Here is a 19,230-nt window from a genome sequence, read left to right as displayed (position 1 = left end):
GTCATATCTTCTCTGATGCTGCATAAAATCTAGCTGGGGGTTAGAACAGCTTGTGTGATGAAATAAGAGGGGACTACAACCCGAAGAATAAAATAAATCTCCACGAGTCCATATTGATAGAAATAAATAATTGAATAAGTAAGTAAGTAGGGCCAAAGAGTTCTCCTATGGAAGAATTCCAGTAAATAAACAAAGAAACGAGAGGCATCCTTAGAACCCATAGCAATAGGTCCACAGCAGAGGTCCACTGATGAATGCTGCGATTGGTGGGCAAAAGATTAAGTGGAAACGGGATATTTGTAGCATTTTAAAGTATCTCCCTCCAAAATACCTAGTAATTACAAAAAGAAATATGTAACTCCACCTGGAAAATCCTGACAGACTCGCCTTAACTAAGTGAGTAAGGTTTATCATCACCAATAGTACATACTGACATTGGGTGCCCCTTCCTAGGAAATGCTGAGAAGGACGCGCCACTGCTGTGTCCTTCCCACTCCTGTGTAATCCCACTCTCATCCAGAGAAAATAGCCAACCCAAGGCGAAGAACATTCTAGAAAACAGCTGACTGACAAGTACTCTTTGAAAGGGTCATGGTCTTAAAGATAAGGAAGGATTGAGGAACTGCACAGATTGGAGGACATGCACATGTCATGTGAAAACCTAGATGGGCTCCTGAAACAGAAAAAGGGTGTGAGTGGAGAAACTGGTGAAATCCTAATAAATTCCATGATTTAGATGGTAGTGTTGACCAAGCTTAATGTTCTAGTTTTGATCGTTGTCCCACGATTATGTAAGACTTGAACATAAAGCCTGGTGCTGGGGACAAGGCAATTCAGTACTATTTTTGCAACTGTCTATAAATCTAAAATTATCTTTATGAAAATCTAGCTGAGGACACAGTACCAATCCCCAAGAGGCAATTACGGAGCAATACATGACAGTATACAACCGAGACTTTGCGGTGGGCGGGAGGCAAGTGTGGGTCAATGGGTATTGAGAGGAAGGGGGCATGGCTGGGGGGCATGGGGTCAGGACGAGTTTCATAGGAGAAGCACCTTGAAAGGAGGTGTAGAGATGTTGGGTGGGACAAACGGGTCGATCTGGGGCCACCTGGGCGGCTTAGTCGGTTGAGCGTCCTACTCTTGATTTCAACTCAGGTCATGATCTCAGGGTTGTGAGATCGAGCCCCATGTCGGGCTCCATGTTCAGTGGGGAGTCTGCTTAAAGTTTCTATCCCTCTCCCTCTGCCTTCCCCCCCTGCATGCTATCTGTGTCTCTCTCTCTCAAATAAATAAATAAATATTTAAAGAAAAGAAAAGCAAAACAGGGATGGGTCTAGGAGTAGGGGTACCAGGGACAAAAGCTCGAGGGAGGGATGCAGACAACCTGTGTGGGATAGGTGGAGAGGCTGGCCGAGGGATGTGTGAATTATTGCTGGAGATCAGTATGAAAAGAAGCTGGGCCCCTGTGGGGAGGATGGAGTAGAGGTCCACAGAATGAGATATCGGAGTACGAAGTTCATGGGACAGGTGACACGGTTACAAATTCTTGCTCAAGGATGTGACCCAGTGAGATGGTACATATGTAAAATTGGTGAAAGCATATCCAGGTAGCTGGGACTCGGGAAAGATGAGGGCAGGTGAGTTAGGAGTTAGAATAGGTAATGAGGCCTTGTAGACACGCCCAGCAATGGTCCGTCCCACTGTGTTTTTCAACATTGCAGTGGACAGTGAGCCCCTGGGCCAGGTCTCCTTTGAGCTGTTTGCAGACAAAGTTCCAAAGACAGCAGAGAATTTTCCTGCTCTGAGCACCAGGGAGAAAGGATTTGGTTATAAAGCTTCCTGCTTTCACAGGATTATTCCGGGCTCTCTGCGCCAGGGTGGTGATGTCACCCGCCATCATGGCACTGGCGGCCGGTCCATCTGTGGGCAGAAAGCTGATGATGAGAATTTCATCCTGAAGCACACGGGTCCTGGCGTCTTGTCCATGGCAAATGCTGGACCCAACACAAACGGTTCCAGGGTTTTCATCTGCACTGCCAAGACTGAGTGGTTGGATGGCAAGTGTGTGGTCTTTGGCAAGGTGAGTGAGGGCAGGAATATTGTGGACGCCATGGCACGCTTTGGGTCCAGGAATGGCAGGACCGGCAAGAAGATGACCATGGCTGACTGTGGACAAATCTAATGAATTTGACTTGCATGTTATCTTAACCACCCGACCGTTCCTTCTGTAACTTGGGAAAGCATCCCGTCACCCCCCACTGCTTGAAATGTCCTATAAGCTTTGTGCTCTCGCTGCAGTTCTGTGGATCCATATTTTCCTTACTCCCCTCCAAGTCTAGCTGGATCACAGAGTTAGGTTTATGATAATGAAATAAAAAGTAAATAGCAACAGACCTCTTCTCACAAGAGGTTGTGAAACACTATTCATCTGAGGCCTGGGCTGGGGAGTCAGAAAAAAGAAACAGCAACATTATACAAAAGCATTTGAAGAGGTAGACTTGGAGAACATAGTGATGGATGGATGTGGGGCATGAAGAAGGAGGAGTCAAAGATGATTCCCAGGTCAGGCTCACAGGACAGACAGGTGATGCGGGTGTCCGTAACTGAAATAATTCCTTCAGCAGATAGTTGAGGGCCTACACTGAGGAATTAAGTATTCTAGGCAAAGAAGGAGGGTGGAAAAGCTGCCTATGAAACACAAGCAGGAAAGCCCATGGCTTGAGCTGGACTGAATGGCTTCATAGATGACCAGCTCAGACCCACCTACCGGGGACGGAGGGGTGGGTGGGTGGATACAGTGGTCCCTGTCCTCCAAGTGAAAAGAAGGGAGGGGATTGAGGGGATTGCTGTCTTCCTAACAGCAGCCATGAACAGTGTAAGAATATTTTTTTCAAGTTGGAGTTTCTCTGTGCTTAATGAAGATGTCAAGCTTACTGTTCAGAGCCTACTCACCAAAAAACCTATGAAATCACCATTCTGCTTACGAAAAGCCTACTCATACTCTTTTCACTCTGCCAAGATAGAGATCTCTGGGTCTCAACAGTCCCAAACACGAAAGTTAAAACACCATAAAAGCACAAGAAACTTTATAGAAGACATAGAAAATAAGCATGTGGGCCTAAGTTTCAAGCTCCCTATCTTTAGACACTGTGTCTTTTGGACTTGTTTTAGATAATGGTGCCCTTCGAGCAGACCCTTAGTTAATGTTCTTCTGGACAGATTTGGCTATGTACTTCTGTTGGGCTTGTCCCTTCTCTGTGTTACTTAGCAAAGGGTTTCTGTATCCTTTATTCCTTTGTTTTCATCATTTATCTCGCAATTTTCCACTTAGGCCTCAAAGATGACTATATATATGTGTGTGTATATATATACACGTACATCCGTAAATGTATGTGTGTGTATATGTGTGTGTGTGTGTGTGTGTGTGTGTGTGTGTGTGTGTATTTTATCTCTGCAACAAGCTGGTAGCCTTCTCTTCAGCAACGATGGGCTGTTAACCCACACGTCAGAATCAGTCTTGGGGCTTGGGGAATGTCAGGATAGGGGCAGAAGAGTGGGTGTATTCACTCTGTGCACCCTTGGACTTGCGCATTTGATTATGGCTGGTAGTAATTGGATTTACGTGTTAAAGGTCTTTGAAGATTTCCATTCCTCTCAGAATCAGCATTTTAAGTTACGTGTCTTCAACATTGAGTTCTTACGCCTTTTTTGATTTCAACCAACGAGTAGACAAAAATAGACAATAAATAGACATTTTATTGAGACTAGGAAACTGAAGAGCCCGTTAACGCCTTTTGCGGTGAACTGTACACGGAAATTGCTCGGTATTCTTACCAGCGCGCAATGGTGATGGTTCTGATTCTAGTGGAGAATGAAGCGTTGTGTATCACTTTTGCAGCATGTAAATTTCAGCTCAGACATCATCTTAAGGATGAGAGCTCTCCATGAACCACGAACTGCCTACAGTGTATTTAAGACATGGTTTAAATGGCAGTGTGTTTCATAATACGAATAGATGTTTTGTGTAGGATTAAAAAGAAACGATGCCTTTCATAGAGGGGACATTGGCAGGGACACTCTGTGAGGTGACCACGAGGTCCCCTGTATGGGCCCGCTGTGGGAGCACATACGTTCAAACTCGGAGGATGAAGAATCTTTTTATGGTCTTTGTATGAGCTTCAGTGTTATTTTCATAGGGAACATAGTTCTAAATTGTAATTATAGTCAGTGGTTCTATGTAAAGGTTTCATATAAGGATACTTACTTTGTGCACTGGGTCTTTCTCCAGTGCCATACATGCCAGTCAGCGCCATATCAGAGTGCCTTTTCGAGTGCCCAATACATCTGAGTAGAGTGCCCTTAGTATGGGGGCTGTCCACTTTTCCTTCGGTGGCAGAAGTCGGAGTCATATGCTGAACTTAGGGAACCATTTTGGACTTACTCAGAAAGTTGCAAGGTGAAGGCAGGCAGCATCCCCGCTCTGTAACCCTCAGTAGAGCCCCATAGGGATTGCGAAACCCATCAGGCTATCCTTTGTCCCAGAATTCATACAAACATATTATACAGGTTAATTTTTTTTTTTTTTTAAGAGAGAGAGCATGAGTGAGGAGGGGAGGGGCAGAGAGAGAGAGCATCTTAAGCAGACTCCATGCCCAGTGTGGAGCCCAAGGCAGAGCTCGATCTCACAATCCTGAGATCATGACCTGAGCTGAAATCAGGAGCTCAAGGCTTAACTGACCGAGTGACCCAGATGCCCCCATACAGGTGAATGCTTTCATCTTTCAGGATGCCACATGGGAAGTGAATAGTCATTTAACCGAGTGGAACTTTCGGAAATTCAACAGAGATGAGGGTGGAGAGTGCCAGAAAATTGCCGTGGAAGAAGCAACGACAGAAAGCCAAGTTTTAGGAATGAACAAAATCGAAGTTCTATCTTAATTTAGAGTTTGTACTGTACCTTGTAACGTTCAATAATGTACTAAGGGGGATGCGTGCAGAGCAAGAGGTGGGCGTGGTTACGGATTCCTTCCCTTCTTCACTGTCGTCTTCTCTTCTCTTGCTGCTCTTCTCCCCTTCCCCATGAAAGGTAAACTGAATGAATAAGAATGAAGTGAGTGAGCTGATTTAACAGCGTTTCACGTGATGTCACTTCTATGAAGTTTGTCATAACGAGAATATGATCCTAAGTTTCTTATCCAGTACACATACTTTTGCGACCCTAACCTATTTATGAAATCTGCAAATAGTCGGAAAAAGACTTCTCAAGAAGGAGAAGAATGACTGACAAAACAATCCTATGCTTGACCCTGCGGATGAGGCCCCGAATAACCCAGAACCCCGATGGCTGGGCAGGGCACTGAGAGTAAGGTTAATGATGTAATGAGTTCACTGATCCCGTTCCCCAAGTAGATTAAAAGGAATAAGGGGGCTTTCTAGTGTTCACGATATTGACCACGGTGAAGGACGTAGAAAAACTAGAAGCGTTATAAAATCTCAGCAGGGTGGGGCCATTCTTTTTTTTTTAAAGATTTTATTTATTTATTTGACAGAGCACGAGCAGGGGGAGTGGCAGAGGGAGAGGGAGAAGCAGGCTCCCCACTGAGCAGGGAGCTCGATCCCAGGACCTTGGGATCATGACCTGAGCTTAAGGCAGACGCTTAACCGACTGAACCACCCAGGCACCTGGGGCCATTCATTTTAAGAGACAGACCAACCTAGTGGATTATTCAGGGTAGGTGAACATAAAGGGCCTTTTTCTGAGATGCAACAAAGAGGAGACGGCACAGAGAGCAAGGATGATACATTAAGAACCCCCGCCTGATGAGAGTTAACTTCCAGGATTCACAGTTGAGGGGGGAGGTATCCACCAGGTAGAGAGCCCCAGACCCAGAGTCCTTCCATCTCACAGCCCAGCCATTCCCTGAGGTCACTGGGAGAGCTGAAGCTTTCTGTGCGAAGTTCGGGGGAAGAGAGAGTGTGAAAGATCTCACTGAAGACTTATTAACGGAAGAGGCCTACATCATTCTCTTTCACGTTCCCTTGGCCAGATTTAGTCAGAGACCTACCTAACAGCCGGGAGGGGTGGAGAATGCCCACCTCTATGCCTTGGGAGGACAAGAAAGCCAGTTCGTGGAACACTAACCAGCCTCTGTCACTAACCAGCCTCACTGGGTACCTTCTTGAGCCTGATGTCATCCTTGACGTCCATCCCAGCCGCACCCTTGGGGCATACCTGTGTGAGTACCCAGTTATTTGCAGAACACCACAGCTCTGTCCTACGAAAATCAGGAGCCCACTGAGTTAGCATGTCAGGACTCATTATTCTTCAGACCCTCTTCCTCCGAACACCCATTCCCTGATGTTATCTTCAGTGGGGAAAAAGAGCACACGATCATGTCCAGCTCCACATGGAAAGGCAGGGAACCTTCCAGATACCACTGCTAGGAGATGGCACCCCCACCACCATCCTGGGCTTCAGTCTCTGCCGATTGGGGAGGAAACTGCTTCTCCTTAAGTTCTTCCAACTGCATGTCCTGGGTCCTGTTCCTGTTAACAAAACTAAATTCCAAAGGAATTCCTTAAATTATCCCAGTCCTTCCAAATGTCTCGTTGTCTGTGTTCTGTACTCAGAGCTTGGTTTATCCCCATTGCACTCTCGGGAGATTATATCTCCCACCAAACTCTGAAACACGCGTTTACTGAATCGAACTCTCTGTAAGCTTTTGTCAGTTATCTGAGCACAAGGAGGGGAGCTTGGGGAAGGGGGGGTGAGGGTTAACTATATAAAATCATTTTGGTGCTCTGTTCCCGGGGTTGGGATGAAGTATGTAGATAGAGGGGGTGGAATGAAAGTGGGGCCGGGAGGAAGTCTATAAAGAGAGGCCGGCAGATGAGGTCCAGGTGAGGAAGGTCCAGGTGAGGAAGGAGGAACTCTCTTCACCCTGACCTCCTCTTGATTTCTGCACCTGTTGTTTGTTGTTCCCTGGTCAACACGGGGACAACTTGCTTGAGAGCTGTCAGTACTAGAATTTGTCGACATCATGGGCTTAATAGCTCTTGTTTGCCTTCCCATGAAACGAAGCACTATTTATAAACTTCGTTTCTCTGAGAAAATGGGTTTGGAGTTCCAACCAACTGACTTACAAATGAACTTTTTGTGCACAGATCATTCATAAATTGAGGACTGCCTGTACTGGGCTTGTAACCCAGAGATAACATTTATCTGTGCTTTATCAGTATGGGCTTGTCAAGTTAACTTATGTTTACTCTTTTCTGCATTCATCTTGATGATAGCCTTGCTCTTAAAATTTAATACTGTCTTTATGTTTGGAGAAACATTTCCTTTGGAGGTGCCTCAAATATTCTCGTGAACTGGAATAGCGATTTTATTTTATCTACCAATTTATCTTTAGTACAATTCATGGCTGTGAACATCTTTTGCACAGGGAGTCTGTAAATTGTAGAAAAATTGAGAACTATTTAAAGGAAGTGGGGGAAAAAAGAATTCTTTGCTCATATTACCCCAGGTTGTCAGATATCTTGCAATATAATTACTGTGTTGGTTTGTAAAGGTTAAAGAACGCTGAAGTTTATAATTCTCTTTTGTGTATGTTCCACACATACAAGAGAAAAATCCAGCACATCAAAGCAAAATGCCTTGTTAACATAAAAGTTCTGAGCAGTTTATAGTTTGTCGACAAAGAGGCATAATTCACGGATTTTATATTTGCTTTTACAAATACCTGATGAATCAGTTATTTGCTCCAAGGAGCCAATTTGCAGATTACAAACCTTGTTTATTTCAAATCTGTTTATAGGTCTGATGTGTGCATAGAACTATTCTTGCTGGCATCATACTGTAAAGCAGAAAGATAGAACCCTGGTCTTAGAGCTGCTCCTTCTTAGGGAACTCAGTATCCACATACAAGCAAACAATTCTGCTGTTAGCAGAGCAGCTGACAGAATATGATCACAAATGTTACTGATGCTGTTCTGTTAGGAAGCAGAAATAGAATGCCCAGGACGGTGCAAGCTTGTCATAGTTAGATTGTCAGGGTGATGTGCTCCTGCATTAAAAAGAATACTTTGTTCCCCCCTCACGCATGCACCCCTGCAATGGTAAGAAACTGTTTCAGCTGTTACTCTGATTTGCACTGAGGCTCAGATTCTGATGCTAGTGTAGATAAAAGTTAGTGACTAGCAGTCATGTTTAATGGTCTTCCCCTTCTGTTTTAAAGCAGTACTGTGGCCCTTGCTAGAAACATTTCCTTTTAGTTTCAAGTTTCTGTATTTTGTTGTATCTTTTGCTGGTTTTTCTTTACTGTCAAAACTATGAGAACACTTTTGATATCATGATCTTTCTGCCCTCCTCATTCTGCAATCACTTTCTCCCAAATTGTCCTCCTAGATTTCAGGCACCTTTATGTTAAATATCAGTAATTGACTAGTACCTTTGAAAGGATTTAACAGAAATTGAACTGCAAAGCTGTGGTTTAATACAAAGAAGCCTACATCAGTGTGAAAGAAAGCCCTTTATGAACTGTAAAGTACTATAGAAAAGTCAGGCCTTATAATTAAATACTGTCAGGTTATTACTGAGCATTGACTGTCAAAACGTATAAGAGGCAACTTATATTTTCCCCATAAGTACACTGCTTATAATGTTACATGAGTAGCTAGAAGTTACTCAATACGGCAAGGGAGTATTTGGGGGGAATCCAGAGTTCTAAAATGCCAACAAAAGTCATTAATTAAGGGAGAACTCTGGAAGCTATGTCTTTAAGACCCCACAAGAAACATGGAACCATCTGCATTTTTCAACCTTAGCCAAACAAAAGCAGAAGAGTGCATGGTACTTCTTATATCTGGATGCAAAACTATGAAATGCTGAATGGAGACTAGAAATCATTAAGTTTAATGGATTTCTGTTTTATGACCAGCTCGAGTTTACAGCTTCCTACAGCTTTATTGTTATGATTCAACTTAAATCTTATATAATCTGCTCTTAACTTCCAATGTCATGAAAAAATCTTTTTTCTCTCTTTCTGGAGACTCCCCCCCCCCCCTTCCCTACCAGCGCGAGTCTTGCAGTTTTCAGCACTGATAGTGGTTGGCTTAATTTGTAGATTATACACACCGAATGGGGTTGGCGCCTCTTCGTGACAATGGGACCCAGTGGGCTACTTCACAGTCACGGAATGTGCTCGTCTCCGTGGAAGTTTATGTTTTATAGCTGACACTCCACTGACCAGAGGAACCGGTCATAAAACATGGCACTTCATCTTCTGTTTCGTGCCTTCGGTTCTGAACATTGAAGCTGAAACATAGGAAGAGACTTGATTGACCTCTAAAGAGACCTGATTAACCCTACGTAGTAAAATGGTTTTCATGGGAAGTCTGTGAGAAATGCGTTTGTGTTTGATTCCTGGAATGTTCGAAGACAGTGTGTTTTTTGCGGTCAAAAGCCAGCATTATCCAGAGGCCTTTCACAGTCGTGCAGAGATACCCAGGGCGGTTGGTTTTTGTTATTGTGATTATGATTATGATTTGTGCAAATGAATAAATTGGCATTCTGATCTTTTTGAACTTAGGTATTCCCTTAAAAACACTGTTGACTTTTGTGAAAAAGATTCATTTCCTGGAACCGATAATATTACAGGATTGCTTTGTAGGCAGTTATGGGCATGTTTATCAGATAAATCAAACATCAAATGGGCCATGGGGAGTGGTTTTTCAATACCTTACCCTTGCAATTTGTTCTCTAAAGAAAATCATGTTGCCCATTAGCTGGAGTAGTTTGGAGAAAGCATTGCTTTTAGGCCTCCCGTCCTCATGATTCGGAGAAGCCTAAAACCAATGCTCCAGAGCACCCCCTCAGTATTTTCTTTATAAGCTTTAAACTGGGTATGAAAAGGCCTGTCCACTTTAAAGCTTTTGCCTGTGAAGCTCAAGCAGAAATTGATTTTTAACCACTGTGCTCTTGGGGAAACCAAATGCAGTAGCCAGGATTGAAAGAAGCAGATTGAAAGAAAAAGCAAAATAACCTCTCTGGCACCCACCTGACATTGTCACCAGAGCCGGAGGATCGATACCCTCTGATAATTCACAATTAAAGCAATTGCTAGAATCTGTATCGCATACGCTCTGCCCACCAAGACCTCTCACCCAGGGAAGACGAACATTCTTGATTCAGGAGATGGGAAGCAGGAGGCGTTAAGAGCTGTATAGCTAACTTTTTATTTATTTATTTTTTTAATGTACAATCTCTCATTTTTGCTATATTCACAGAGTGGTGTATTTGTCACCCACCCCACAAAGAAACCCTATATGCATTAGCAGTCACTTCCCTTTTTCCCCCAACCCTTCACCCCCAGCTCCTGACAACCATTGACCCATTTTCTCTATCTGTAGATTTGACTATTCTTGACCTTCCGTATAAATAGAATCATACAATACATGGACTTTGGTGTCTGGCTTCTTGCACTTAACATAATGTTTCCAGGCTCCGTCCCCACGTTAGCAGGTGATTCCTTGCTGTGACTGAATAGTAGTCCATTGTATGGATGTACACCCTTTGTTTATCCACTCATGAGTTGATAGCCATTTGGGTTCTTTCTCCTTTTTGGCTATTACGAATAATGTTGCCGTGAACATACCCAAACAAGCTTCTGGGTGGGCATGTTTTCATTTCTCTGCGTAGCTGACTTTTAAGTGGTTATAAATTAAGACAGTAAATGATTTTTTCCCCTCTAATTTGTTTGCTTCACTACTGTCTCTTCTTACCTAGCTCACTCTCCTAAAAATAATTTTCCTTGAGAAGGTGGTGGTTAGAAGAGTAAGAACCTCAATTAACTTTTTACTAATCCCCGACCACCAGATTCTCTCCTAAACACCAGGTCTGTGTTACAGCATTTCTCAGATCGTCCTCACTTTCCAGACGCCAGGGCTGGGGTCTAGATGGGATCCTAAAGCCTGAAGCTATTCAGCCGGGGAAGTGGGAGGAGCTGGGATTTGGACCCCCCCACCCATGTCTATTTCGCTCTTCATCACAGTGCTCTCTGCGGACTTCCTCGTCCTAAGATTGACCCACCTGTTCAGAGTCCTGTTCACTTCTCAGAGAATTCTGTTTATGAGCCTCCCCTCCGTCTGATTTGGTCGTGAAAAGTAAGAAATGCGGTTCAAGACCCTTTATCATATGCCCCTGGACCTGGAGCAGGCATCCGTAGTCCCCCTTGACAAAGTGATTGTTGCCCTCTCTGTCTGAGTGAGGGGTTTAGTCCATCCTGGTGGCTCTCCTTACGCTCTGCCCCCACTGTCTATCTCCTCACCTAAACCTCACCTCCTTCATGCCAGACCCACACATACTTCCGCACCTACAACCTGTTTATCCTCTCAAGCCAACACGCTGTGCACCTGTCCAAATCTGAAAAACCTCAAACTCTGCGACTCCCTTCTCTGGACACAGCCTGGGGTCCCCTGCTTTTTCCTCCCATCTGCTGCCCCTCCCTTCCCACTCTCTTTGAAACTTATCATCACTCCAGCTTTCTGCAGAGGAATATTTACTCCTCTTGCTTTTTGCAAATCTCGAGACTTAAATCCTTCACCTGTCTCTTGTCTTCGGTTCTGTGCATTGCCGCAATCCCACGGCCTCAGATATACCAGTGGGGCTGACCTTCCGTATCAGACACACTGCATACCAGATATGTGGGGCGTCAGGAATTTGGAGGAGTCTTTTGGAGTCTGGTTAGGTAGGAAGCCTGAGTTTTATAGAATGTTTCTTGAATTGCTTTTGATTTTACATTTCCAGGAGTCCTGCTAAGTTATGTACAAGCCACACTAATTGCTCATTCCCGTTCCCTCCTTCATGAACGCAGGAGAAGGGAACACAAGAATGTCCTTTTTCTCATCTATATAAGAGAGGAGGTTGAAATTTCTGGCTAAAAGGAAGTTGCGGATTACCTGTGAATTTCAGCCACCTCTGCCCTCCAGCCTGCCAGGTGGACAATGGAAAAAAAGGCCTCTAATGGCTGAGAAGGTCACAAAGGGAGGAAAAAAATAGGCATTGCCAGCTCTTTTGTGATGAGAGATGTGTGTCTTCAAGGGAATCCAAAAAGTTCCTCTTGACAGAAGAGGCGACAAACAAATGGATTTGCTTGCAGTCTCTGGGAGAGGGTTGAAATGAAGAGTTTTGTTTGAGTCGGAAGCCCTTTACCTTTGCTGACCAGTCCGTTCCGCCTGAGTGCCCAGAGCTCCTTCAGAGGGGAGTTGGAGAGGAGCCAGGTGGGTCCGGAATCGTCTTTACCCCTCGTCTCCCCACCCCCTTAGAACAACCGCATTAAGGGAATGTCTGATGAATTCACTCCAGTGTTTATCAGGACATTTTTATAGCTCTTTTGTTCTAAATTTAACTGATAGCCAGTGAGAGACTTAATAATTCAGGTAAGTAGAAATGGGCAAAATTGGCCTTTTTGTGTCCTGAGAATAAATCGAAACAAACCTCCCTAGTTGGGACATGTCCATCTGTTGCGTTGGCCAAATTTGAATGAATTATGAAGATGAAATTATCCACCTGGGCTTGGAGGGTAGTTCTGCCCACTCTGGGGACGTGGGGGTGCATGGGGGGAGGGCGGTCTTACCAAAGCCCCACAGATAGGAAGCTTCATTGCATGCGTCTGTTTTGCAAAAGTTAAGTCAGTCTCCTGGAGGGTTTTCTTTAATTATTACTTTTTTTCTGAAATATAACTATATTAAAGATAACCCCCAAACCTCTCAAACATTAGATCCCATATTTTATTTCATATTCCAGTGTCCTTGCCGTCCTTGTTTTCTTCTTTTAACTAAAAGAATTAACTAATTTGTTTTAAATCACTAAAAGTATAAAAGGTGTCCGAGGAAAAATAAGTTTCTTGTTCTGTTTCCGAGTCATCTGAATTCACTCCTAGAGACAAGCTCCATTACTGTTTTCTTTTCTTACTGTTCCCTTACCCTGAAATATCCTTTCAGGATATTTTAAAACTATATAAGCAAAACTATGTTTAAAAAAAAAATGTTTACACCATACGAACTATCCTGCTCTTTACCTTTTTTTTTTTTTTCCTTAACTGCATATCCTGGAACGTCTTTTTGTCAGAACAGAGAGAGCAGCCTTACTCTTTTTAGTATCTGAATAGTATTCGGTTGTATGGTTTTGCTACACTATTCCGTCCCACATCCACGGACTTTTGGTTGTTTCCAATTATTTGCTACTATGAACAATGCCTGGGTGAATTACTTTCTATAAATAGCATTTTATATGTCAGCAAGGATCTCTGGAGGAGAAATTACTTAAGTGGAATTGTTGGATCAAAAGGAATGTGCAGTTTTAATTTTGGTAAACCTTGCCAAATTGCCCTCCAATTTGGCATCTGTATCAATGTGTGCTCCCACCAGCACTGCGTGAGTGCGCCTTTCCTCCCAGACAGTGTTATTAAACTTCATGGTCTCTGCCAATCGAAGAGGTGAAAAAATACTATCTTTTAGTAGCTTCAATGTGAGTGCGCTCATTACAGTGATGATTGAATATGTTTTCACATGTTTAAGAGCCATTCCTATTTGCTTTTCTAAGAAATGTATGCTGACATTCATTGCCCGTGGTTTCCTGGGCTTTTGGTCTTTCCAGCTAATTGATTTTTAGAAGCACTTAGTAGCTCAAGAAAATTAGTCCTTTTGTCTTGTACTTTTTAATTTTCCCATTTATTTTTTGACCTATTTTTTTTTCGTGCAGGATTTGTTTTCAAAATTATGTAGCCTTATCAGATTTTTTCCTCTGGCTTTTCCCTCCTTGATATACATAGGCCTTCTCCAGCCAAACATTATATAAAAAATGGTCTCATAGGTTTGCTTCATATTTTTTAAATCATAGCTTTATTGAGATAGAATCCACACACCATAAAATCCACTCTTTTAATGTGTACTATTTAGTGGTTTTAGGGCATTTACAGAGTTGGGCAACCATCACCACAATCTAATTTCAGAACATTTTCATCACCCCCAAAAGAAACCCCATATCCATTAGCTGACACTCCCCATTCCCCCCACCTCAGCCCCCAGGAACCACTAATCTGCTTTTTTTATAGATTTTCCTATTCTGGACACTTCCTATAAGTGGAATCATATAATATATAGTCTTCTATGACTGGCTGTTTCTACTTAGCATCATGTTTCCAAGGTTCTTTCTAGTATTTTTATGTTTTCAGTTTTTACATTTAAATCTTTGGTCACTCTGGAATTTATTTTAATGTAGGATGTGAACTAGGGGTCTAATTTGACTTTTTCCAGGTGACCATCTAGTTACTGAAAGTTCCTTCTCCCATTTTCATGCGCCAAATTCAGGATGTATTTGAGTTTATGTATTTTCTATTGATCTTACTTGCTAGTCATGAGCCAGTGCACACTGATGTAACTTCTGGAGCTTTATAATATTTCTATTACCTGGTGTGCTCATCTTTTCTTATTGGTTTTTGCATCGTTTCTGTGGATAGTCTCTCCTGTTTATTTTTCCATATGAACATCAGAATTAACTTCCTCATGGCGTTTTTTGACATTGTATCAAGTTTATAAATTCATTTGGGGGAGAATTTCTGTCTTTCTTGATAGTGACTTCCTTTTTAAGGACAAGGTAGAGCTTTCCAGATGTTCCTGTCTTCTCTGTTCCTCACTAGTGTTTAAAATTTTTTTCTCCTCGATCTTGCATATTTCTCATCCGGTTTATCATCTAGGTATTTTATATTTTTGTTGCTGTGAAAAATGGGATATCTTTTTACCGGCTGTCATTCAGGAAGGCTATTGATTTTTGCATATGACTTTCGTTAATTACCTTATGGGATTCTCTCGTTGCCTGCAGTAGTCGTTCAGCTGATTCGCCTAGATCTGCAGATACCATGTATGCAAATAATGATTTTACTGCCTCTTTTCCAATTTTATACCCCTTCTTCCTTTCTCCTTTGTAATTAAATTGGCTGATTCTGCCAGAACAGCATTAAATCACAGCGATGATGGTGGACAGCCTGGTGGTGTTTCTAACGTTAATGGAATGCTTCTCGTGTCTCCCCCCATTAACGGCGAGGTTGCCTTTGGGCTTGGGTATGTTTAAGGTCCATTTGGTCTTTGCAGGGCTTTCTCATGAGCAGAGAGCAGATTGGAAGTGCTGGGTCTCACGAATTGTTTGCAGAGGTGAAGCCTCTTCTGCCAGTTCTCCCGCAGTGATGTAATGGTAGGCTGATTCTCCTTACCAGCGCTGAGGAGTTTGAGTGGGAAGTCCATGCTGGAAAGGAAGAAGGTAGCAATTATACCCTAATCTCCTGCTATTTTTCTTTTGCCAATCAAGTGAAAAGACCAAGTTGCTATAGGAATATATAGCACCGTATTTACCGATCCATGAGGATTAGGGAAGGGCTTTTGCTAACGGAGACATGGAGGAGAGGAGGGAGAAAGGGAGAGGAAGGAAGAAGAGGTCCCGCAAATCAAGCCACGTGATAAACCAAAATATTTCTAGGGTCATTTTTTTCCCCCAGAATATTATTAGCAAAATAATGGCACAGAACACGAATTGTCAGCAAATGCGATGAAGGGTTTGAGAAAAGGCTCAGCAGAAGTAGTGAAATCTTTTACCATTTGTAAGCAGAACTGACTAATAAAGAGTTCCAAATATTGAGAAATCACTGGAGGGAAAAGGAATTCCAGTTGAAACATGTTTACACGTTGATTCTTTTTGATGTTGCCATTAAGAGAGTGTTTTGATCTCTTGCAAAGAAACTGGAGAGGTATTTTATGTGCTAACCCTGAACCTGACATTACTCTAGTAATAAATACTAGGACAGGCTGTCCCTTGCATTAGCAGAACTAGAAAACAAACAGAAGACAGTGACAATTGAGGCTTTGATGCTTGTTGGAAACATTTAATATACAGAGCTGGTGCCTTGTGGTTAAAAACAAAAGGAGTTCAGGCTGACTCCACAAATCAGAGAAACTGATGGGTGATCTTTGGGGACTCACTATGCAATCATCTGTGTGATATGCAGGAAAGAGACAGTCCTGGGGAAGGAACAGACTGCATGGGTACACCCCGCCAGAGGACATGCGCATCCCTGGCTGGTCTCACGCCAGAGCCCCGGATGTGACTTTCACACTGCAGGAACCAACCGGCTCTGGGCGCATGTCTCAGGCGTGTCTTCTCACCTTCTTACTGGGTGGTGCGCTGAGGAGGGAAGAACAAGGGCTTGGAGCAGGAACGTCTGGCTCTGCCATTTGCTGGCTGTGTGAACTTGACCAAGTTCCTAAACCTTTCTGAGCTTACTTGCTCGTCGGAAGTCATACCTACACTTCAGGAGTTGTGTGGATTTATTAAAGATGTTGTACATATCTAGCACAGCACAGGGCCTTGCGGAGAGCAGTCGCTCAATGAGTATTTATAGATGGGCCAGAGGAGGCAATGGGGAGAGGGACAGAAGGAGGAAGAATTCCATGTGTCAGGCGCCATGATACACACAGGGTGCTGGGGAAACTCAGTACAGAGAATCACATCAGGACGGGGATGGAGAAGTGTTTATAGGAAGGATTTCTCTGAGACATGAGTTATGAAGACTAAGCAGGCAACGGGTTCTAGGGAGTGCAGAGAAGGACGGCATTTTCAAAGGCAAGGGCTTGAGGGAGTCAAGGAGTCTTAAACCCAGGGAAGCATGAGTAAGAGATTATGGCCAAGACAGTGAGAGGTTGCGAGGCAAGAGATGGGAGCGGTTGGCAGACCTGGGGTTGAAGAAGGTCTTGTTGGTCCTGCTTGGAATATGGTTACGATGGGGGTGGCTGGAAGCACGAGGGCACATTTGCATGCACATTTTGGAAACCTGGCAGCAGGGTCTATGGGGCGGGTTTAGAAACTGGCAGGAGGTGCTGGGGTCTGAACCATGGTGATGATTTCTTCCATATTCCCCCCAAATCCTGGGGTGGTGCTGAGCACATAGTAGGTTTTCAGGAAAAACTTCTGAATGGACTTGAACAAAAGCTGTTATTTTGTCCGGCATCATCTTTTCCATGATTCACTTGCTTTACCATTTATAGATTAGTCTCATGTGGATTTGATCATTTCCCCCCAAATTATCTTTTGCCCTTAGTTAAATTATCTTAAACCATGTGTGTCGTGGCATAAACATACCCTAATCTACTTACAGTGTATCGTGCAAATGTCAGTGTCGTAAAAGAGATCTTATTTAAAGGGCGCTAGCCTAGAACTGCATGAAAAATTGCCACTCACAGTACTGCCCTCTCCCACCAAAAATGGTTTATGTGTGGAGGGATAATTGTTCCCAGCCCTAAATGCTGTAGGCTTTGCCCACACTCTCTTTCAGAGCTTTCCCTTTTTTAAGATTCTTTCAAGCCTCCTGGCTCTCTCAAAGGAGAGAGCTTATAAAAGCTGTTAGTTCCTGATTGACCTCATGCAGAGCAAGGGGAGGTGATCCTCTCCTCGTTAGGATGGCCACAGGCACCGACTGTGGCCATAGGCCGTGGAGGGCCACGGTCAGTGCCAAATGCAGTGAGAGATGGTTGTACTTACCATGGACTGGATGAATAAATAGAACATTGGATTTTATGTCCCATGAGTCACCTCATTTTTTGAGATTCCACCATTGTGCCAAGTGACACTCTGCTCCATGACACTACGCGATCATTATTGTAGTACAGTAAACGAACAAGTAACTAGTCGATTGCAATACCTGGTGACAGACAGCATGAGAGGGATAGACAGAAGGTATGGAAGCATCTAGGAGGAGCCCCCAACTCTCCCTTGGGAGGCCATAGGAGACCACCATGAAGATCCAGAGAGTTTCCTAAACAGGAAGAGGAATGAGATGTATCTTAGAGAGTTTGGGGGTGATAGTTTTTAATCTCTAAAAAAATGGGAGCATTATGGATTTTGCTATGGATTTATCATGGACTTTTAATAAGTCCATCAAAATCACCGTTGAGCTGTGCAGTACCTGGAATATATGCCTGGCTACCATGATGGGACTCAATAGGGCCAGTGGTCTTCTCAGACCCAAACTGTAGGGTTTTTTTTTTGTTTGTTTGTTTGTTTGTTTGTTTTACTCTGTGTCTTGGCCGTGTCAGTTGTTCAGGAAGGCACAAATCCTAGAGGCCCAGGGCCCCAAAGAGCAGAACCTGGAGAACATCTCGGAAGAGAGCTCCAGGTCACGGTATATGTGCAGGTGTTACCACAGGCGGTGTTCCTGACGTTGGAACCTGCTCCGTGTGGTCTTCACAATGAGTGTAGTGTTTTATCATCTGGGGTACATGGAGCAGCCGTCCTCTTCGACAGAGCGGCCCGCGGCAGATTGCTCTCGGGGAGAATCCGGTATGTGATCACGATGTCAGACGGATGTGGAAATTGCGAGTGCATCTGAGCAGCACCAGTGCGGACCCGCAGGCGGTGACATCAAGGGGACACCGCCCCGTGAGACGGCGTTCTGATCAGATCCTGGAGAGCGGACCGCAATGGCTTCTGTCACAGCCAAGATAAATGTTGAACGTGGGCCGAAGGAGGTAGGCTTGTGGAGAGTATGAGTGTCTTTCTAAATTCGGTGTGCGGAGTGGCAACCCACCTACACTCCGAATTTTTGTGTTTGGAAGCTATGTCCGGAAAAGGGAAGCGGAATTCCTCTACGTGATAAATGCTGCTTTATTCCAAACACACCGTATGAATTAATGTGCTGCTTCTCCTTGCTGGGAAAGCAGAGGTTTTCACAATACTGTTTCTTTTGAAGCAGCAGAGTGAAAAGTGTAACAGGAAAAGACGTTTAGTCCTGTTAAAGGGTCCCATGGAGGGTCTTCACCAGTCTCTGGGGGCAAACGCTCTATCACATAGCGTCCTGAGAATTCAGGGGCCACTTGTTCTTTAGATATAGAGCGAGTTGGTTAGAGAGCTGAGCGTGAGTCATTTGGGGTCCAGGGGCATGGGATGCTGATGATATTTAGCAATTCAGGATTCTTATTCTGGGCTCTAACTGTTGTTTCTAGAGCCAGCCTCTGCAGGTGCAGGGGAGCCGCTTTGATGGGCAAGAAAGCCATTCTAGCTTGTCCCTGAGAGCTGGTGTCCTTGGAGGGTGCCTAACCACACTGTCCCGGGCCTCCCACCGTGTGTGTGTGAGCACATGTGTGTGCTCCTTTCCAGGCTCAGATGCCTCATAGAGTTAAGAG

At 43.9% G+C, this 19,230-nt stretch overlaps 2 protein-coding genes across 6 annotated transcripts in view; both read left to right on the top strand.

Annotated features, from left to right (window-relative positions):
* The window catches only part of ATXN1 (ataxin 1), a 389,590-nt gene that overhangs the window by 162,309 nt on the left and 208,051 nt on the right, over positions 1–19,230 (top strand). The window lies entirely within an intron of this gene.
* LOC121106081 (peptidyl-prolyl cis-trans isomerase A-like) lies at positions 1,691–2,958 on the top strand. The gene has a single exon (XM_040645083.1). It carries the CDS (start codon positions 1,691–1,693, stop codon positions 2,183–2,185), a length of 495 nt encoding a protein of 164 aa, XP_040501017.1. The 3' UTR covers positions 2,186–2,958.

Source organism: Ursus maritimus, unplaced genomic scaffold (assembly GCF_017311325.1).
Source record: "Ursus maritimus isolate PB19 unplaced genomic scaffold, ASM1731132v1 scaffold_30, whole genome shotgun sequence".
Lineage (NCBI taxonomy): Eukaryota > Metazoa > Chordata > Mammalia > Carnivora > Ursidae > Ursus > Ursus maritimus.
This window is presented reverse-complemented; position numbering and strand designations above follow the sequence as displayed.